We start from the raw sequence: 5,725 nt of genomic DNA on the forward strand, positions 1-5,725 counted from the left end.
TTTATATTTTTCAGCAATGTAAATCATTTGCCTTCTTGCCGTGTCTTTCCACTTCCTCCCAAACTGCAGTGTTCTGTACAGAAACAATACCATGTCTAACAAATTACCTCCTCATCTGACTTATGCCATAAGGGTGCAAATGTACCCACCTATCCTCAAATTCCCCCCAAAATCCTGTATGTTGGTCCAGAAAAATAAGGAATTGGGGCACAATTCTGTGCCACTGATTCCCTGACATTTTTATCAGGAGCATCAACCAGCCATACATTAGACTTTAATTCAGTGAAATACCCATTTACAGCGATTAGAGCAGTACCATACACTGCACTTGGCTAACAAGTGAAGAAATTGGAAACAGATTACCTAAACCAGCAAATCCAAGCCTAAACTGGCTTTCAGAGGAGGTCTCAGATTGCTGCATGTGCTTCCAGCCAGAAACATTCTCAAGTATATAGTATTTTTTAATTTAGAACCATATCCTTTATGATATGCAAGGCACAAATATCCATCAAATTCAGCGAATATTTTGGGCATGAGGGATGGAGGTTTCATTAGCACTTCATGTGAAAATCATTTTTAATTGATATTCAATTTGATGGCACTGGATTTTAATGGTGACGGCAAAACCTACAGCACAGGTCTCATCCAAAATTCTTTGGAATCAATGTGATCCTTAACACTAACTTCAGTGAAGCCAGGATTTCTGCCTAAATGTTTTTTAAATAAAATGCATAGGTTATTTGTAGATCACTCTGATTACCTCTAGGATTCTGCCAGACTAAACTATGGCAGTTTGCCTGCCTCCCAGGACAGTGTCGGTGAATCCCAAAAGCTTACGCTTTGCATATAATAATTCTATCCAATAAAAAAATAGCATGAAGTGACTTCCAAACTCCAAAGGTCAAAAATTCAGCTAACATATATTAATCTTTATTATGTAACAATGGTATAATAAATAAGTTTATGAATTCATATGACCTGTACAAAAAGCCGAAAAGATATTGCACCAAGTTAGGTACCGGCTATTTGGATTTCATATTTGTTAAACATATGATCTAAAATTATATACAGTGGTGGAGTTAAGGCAAAACCAGATGATACTTTTAACACAACAGAAGGTTTGAAAAATAGACATAATTACAAACAAGGGGATCTCATCTCCAGCTAATAAAGTGGTTGTGTCTAAGGAAGGAGTCCCTTAGGTTTTTAATAAAGCAGTTATTATCAATCATGTTAATTAAAATTGAAGAACAAGTGTGAGATTTCCTGCAGGGCAAAGCTGTTTTGCAAAGTTGTGCCTGAATGATCACCTTTAACCCTGGTAAGAATACTTTTCTTAATGGTTATAATCTGCTTTTCTCTTTAGAAAACAGCACGCGGAAAAGAGGAGCACCTTACATATCCAACTAAAATACAACCATAACCTCTTAGCTTTATGTAAGCTGGACTTGATTGTGACCGGTGACAGAGCATAAATATATGGGTGAACCATCCAACACACTACACGCAGAGGAGAATTAAAGTCAACCAGTTATCAATAATAATTACCTTTCTCAAGACAATGGAATAGATCATGTCAGTTAAGTCCCAATGACAAAAACATGTATGACCAATATATCAATATACAGTTCTTTGGCAGCAACACACTAACTCTTGATTGAAGTCTGAACTCAAACTCTCCTAAATTATAGACCTGGTTGCCAGTCTTTTCATAATCAAAGAAAATCCACTTCTCCCACGAATCCAATCAGTCCAGTAAATGAAATCTGAATAAATCTTGCAGGCAGCTTTAGACTGTAACATTAAGCATAGATATTTATTGTCTGCTTTAGTCTCAATCCAAATATATTGTATTTAAACACACAAAATTCTGTGAAACTTCTGAGTAGTTCAGATGGGGCCAAAATCCATAAAGAGAATCCATATTCACCCATGAAAAACCAATAAAGAAACATCAATCCCATGATGATAAAATGATCTTCATGTAACAGAGGCAATGATGAGTCCACACCTGGATGAATGTCACAGGAAAATTGACTTTACAGGGGAAAGACCAGAAAGCCAGAAAACGTAGAATACTGCCATCCACCGACCAGATTACCTTTCTCCAATTTCAGGTAAACCTTATCCTCCTTGTCTAGATAGAGCAGGACTCCATTAGTGGCAGCTTCACGTGTGACGTCCTTGTCCCCGGCAAAAGCAGAAATGACTGGCTTTCCATTTAGCATCAAATTAACCTACAAGAGAAAAACCGCTGAAAAGCTCTAATTAACAGAAAAACATCAAGGACTATCGCTGAATATTAACTACAGTGTAAGAGGTCTGCTAAGGTCACAGTCTTCACTGCTTTTTGGTGCTGTTTTGAACTAATAATTACATTTATTTGGAGTGTACCAGCACATTTGTGTTTCGTGGGTTTGACCTGCAGCTGAGTGAAGCCGGTGGGACACTGTCCACTGCGTGCCATCGCCCGGGCTCACTCGCTGGGAAAGGTGACGCGACACGGCTTTCATCTGCTGCTTGGGCACATTAATTGTTGTAACTCTTCGGTAGTACGAACTGTGAGCTATTACCTCAGCTTGTTTCACTTTGCCTACCTCACAGGTTATTTCGTCACGCGCTAGCAAAGACGACGTTTCCAGGAAACTCAGGCACCCGGAGATGCGGTATAGGCACCTAATGGGATGTCAAAGCTCCTGCAGTAGTCTGGGAGCTGTGTCCCCTATGTGTCCCTGCTGTTTCCAACGGCAGCTTAGTTTTAAAGTCTAGAACGGACCTTTAGCTTTATGAGCCACTGCACCGTGTTTTGGTACTGAATCCATTTTTCTCTAAAACACTTCTGAAAGTCAGCACAGCCTCTGCTCTGAAAGCAACATCACACAGAAACTCTGTAAATAAAGATGGGCAGGGGCTGGGGGAACGGACACATCCAGGCATTTTTCATTTCCCCAATGGCAAACTATTAGCTTTCTTCTGCTTTTTCTTTTTAAGCAGCTATAATGCAGTCACAGAGGGGTGAATTATGAAATGCTTATTCATATCGACTATGCTGGCCTTGCATGTGCTCCCATTAATTTTAATGGGAGTCGCCATGGTATAAATTAGTGCTCAGCATAAGTCAGGGCAGCAGAATCTGGCCCTGATTTGGGATTCACATATCTGGGAAATCCACTTAATCAGATGTCCCCAGGGAACCAATTTCTGTTTAATGATATTTAATGGCACTAACAGATGTTCCAGGGGCACAGTAATATCACTTATGTAGAATGCCTTCAGGTGATTTAGTGGTGTTTGAGTCCACCTGTGGCTGAGACTCGAGCTGCTTTGCTCCACTGCAATGGCTTTCAGTCCTCCCCCCTAGTTATCACACGTGCAAAAAAAAGGGCATCAAGAGTTTACTCATTGCTTGGTTTTAGTTTATCTCACTCCTTCTGTAGCATCTCTCTAGGTCAGGTTTCCCTGCAGATCATCGCACAGCTATTTTAATGACAGCAGAAGACACATCACAGATTTGCACCAGATGATCTCATGCTACCTGTGCCAAAATGGAGCCAACGAAACCCATTCACTTTAGAAACTCTTGATCTATGAAAGATTTCAGCCCATGTCCCAGGTTGTAACATGCCCTGTTATGAGCATGTCTATCTACCAGGTTTGACTACCTGCTATGTGAAACATCAAAGTCTGCACGGGACTCCCAGAATCCAAGCCTTGAGATCTTTCTTGGCAATATGTATTTTAAATTCCGTAAAGCTGGATGACATACAGTTATTCTAGGCCATTTCAACCTTCAGCATTTAAGAGAGTGAAAGGAACAAAGTCTGAGCATATTAAATAGCTTATAAGCTCATTATAGAGATTTTTCACGAGGTCAATATTTGATTTAAGACTTTTGTCATTGACCTGAATGGAACCACGATTTCCTGTTGTAAACTGAAAGAGAATTTTACCAGGGATATGAAGGTGTCTTGCACTGGCTTTCTCTGCCATCTCTACCATTTACACTTTTCTCAGGAGCTTTACCAGCAACCCAAAGCCAGAACTGCCACAAAGAAATGGCTGATCGCTCCTCCTGCAGAAAACAGTTTCATCTCAGCCTTGTACACTGAAAACCCTATTCAGGAGCAAGACACATCAGGGGAAAAGCATCAGGTACTTCTGTGAATCTGGTGGTCTCGTGGGCGGAAACAAGGGAAGCCACAGATGTTATTCCACATCTAGAGAGCCAGTATGTACGTCACAGAAACTGCATGACCTGGCATGAAGATTAAGGAACATACTTTAAGGAATTTACTGTTGGCTCAGCAAGGGGATGTTCAGGAACTTAAAGGCTTTTCCTCTAAGCTAGTACATACTTGTATTTAATTAGGTAGTTCAGCTGCTATTAAGCTACAGAAGAACGTGCAGAATTGCTCCTTTTTTTTTTTTTTTAATATATGACATATCTTTTAGACATTATATGGTAAAAAAAAGTTTGAACTGCTATAAAGGTTCCCTAGAAGACACCCCTGTAGAGGTGTAACATTTCGGTACAGTATTAAACAAGTAGACCACCTTAATTAACCTCGGTGCACGGCAAACTGGTGTCATAAACAGATACCTGGCATCACCAGCTGTCAGCCAGGTCACAAAACGTTACAAAAACAATCAAATCTGGTACATCTCTCCAGAACTCCTCTGTTCAAGACAGTGAGTTTAACCTGTAGCAAAATATGACTCCTTGATTGTATTTATGCAATGAAGTGAAATTTAGAGCTCTCTTTTACTCTTGGGTAATTAATTCTATTTAAAACTTTATATCACGCCAGATATTCAGTTCTTGCGGTATGGAAGTGAAGCTATGGCAGTTTATCTGAGGTGAGTATCTTGCCTTATTACAGCTGTTCAGTTTAAATGTAGTCACTCTACTGCTAGGAACTCTACACCACAGGTTGCTTTAAACTAAGCTATTTTTCCTTGAACGTATTTTAAATACCCTTGTGTTCAGTCAAGATCCTATTCTAAATAAACAATTTAAGTAAAAAAGTTTATAGTCATACTTGATCGACGTACCTGAATTGTTTGACTCTGGTAGACTTTAATTACGTGAAAACTGAAACTGTAAATTCCTTTTCTTGGTGCTACAAAGACAGACTCCAACGTGAAAAAATTGCCCACATTTACTAGGATCTACAAACAAAAAATATAGCATGGGAATTAATACAGGTATTCAGTGCTAAATGAAAAATACAGACCATTAACTTTAGAAACCATTCACCCATGGAATTTTTTTAATCTGCATCTATGCTGTTTTATTCATTGTTCTCTCAATTAAGTTGGAATATTACTCATTAAAATGGATATTTAGTTATATTTATAGGGCAACTTTACTATAAAGTAGGATGGAAAATATTTCTTACTTTGCCACTATATCATACCTTCAAGATCTTCCTTCTATACATGTTTAGAGGAGATTAATGCATTTTTGTTCATCATTCCCAAAAAACGACACCACAACACTAATTCAGGGAGTGTCATATTGGTTTTAGCTAAAAAGCAATGGTCAAGTCAACACTGTCTTCCTGAAAGTCTCAAGCTGTGCGAGGAAGAACATGATGAATATCATGATGATATAATTCATTCACAAGTTTATAGTCAGACTGAGTTACAGAAATACCTGGCAAACCTGAGCCAAAACTGGCTGTGAGCCTTGGCTGCCTTATTTGTTTTTGGAAGCACTAATAAT

The 5,725-nt window shown here is 38.9% G+C and overlaps 1 protein-coding gene across 1 annotated transcript; it reads right to left on the minus strand.

The window, feature by feature from the left end:
- Window positions 1–1,615: 1,615 nt before the first annotated feature.
- Window positions 1,616–5,441, minus strand: CBLN4 (cerebellin 4 precursor). The gene is made up of 3 exons (XM_009893498.1): window positions 5,418–5,441; window positions 5,053–5,169; window positions 1,616–2,237 (listed from the first exon to the last, which is right to left on the minus strand). The coding sequence occupies exons 1-3, from the start codon at window positions 5,439–5,441 to the stop codon at window positions 2,040–2,042; spliced, it is 339 nt and encodes a 112-aa protein (XP_009891800.1). The 3' UTR covers window positions 1,616–2,039.
- Between the last annotated feature and the right edge of the window lie 284 nt (window positions 5,442–5,725).

Source organism: Charadrius vociferus, unplaced genomic scaffold, assembly GCF_000708025.1.
Source record: "Charadrius vociferus isolate BGI_N301 unplaced genomic scaffold, ASM70802v2 scaffold259, whole genome shotgun sequence".
NCBI lineage: Eukaryota > Metazoa > Chordata > Aves > Charadriiformes > Charadriidae > Charadrius > Charadrius vociferus.

Coding starts and splice junctions, on each gene's coding strand:
- CBLN4 (XM_009893498.1), bottom strand. CDS start 5,441: ATGTATAGAAGGAAGATCTTGAAG. Junction 5,170..5,417: donor ATAGAAGGAAGATCTTGAAG/GTATGATATAGT, acceptor TTTTGTTTGTAG/ATCCTAGTAAATGTGGGCAA. Junction 2,238..5,052: donor ACCAGAGTCAAACAATTCAG/GTACGTCGATCA, acceptor TTTCTCTTGTAG/GTTAATTTGATGCTAAATGG.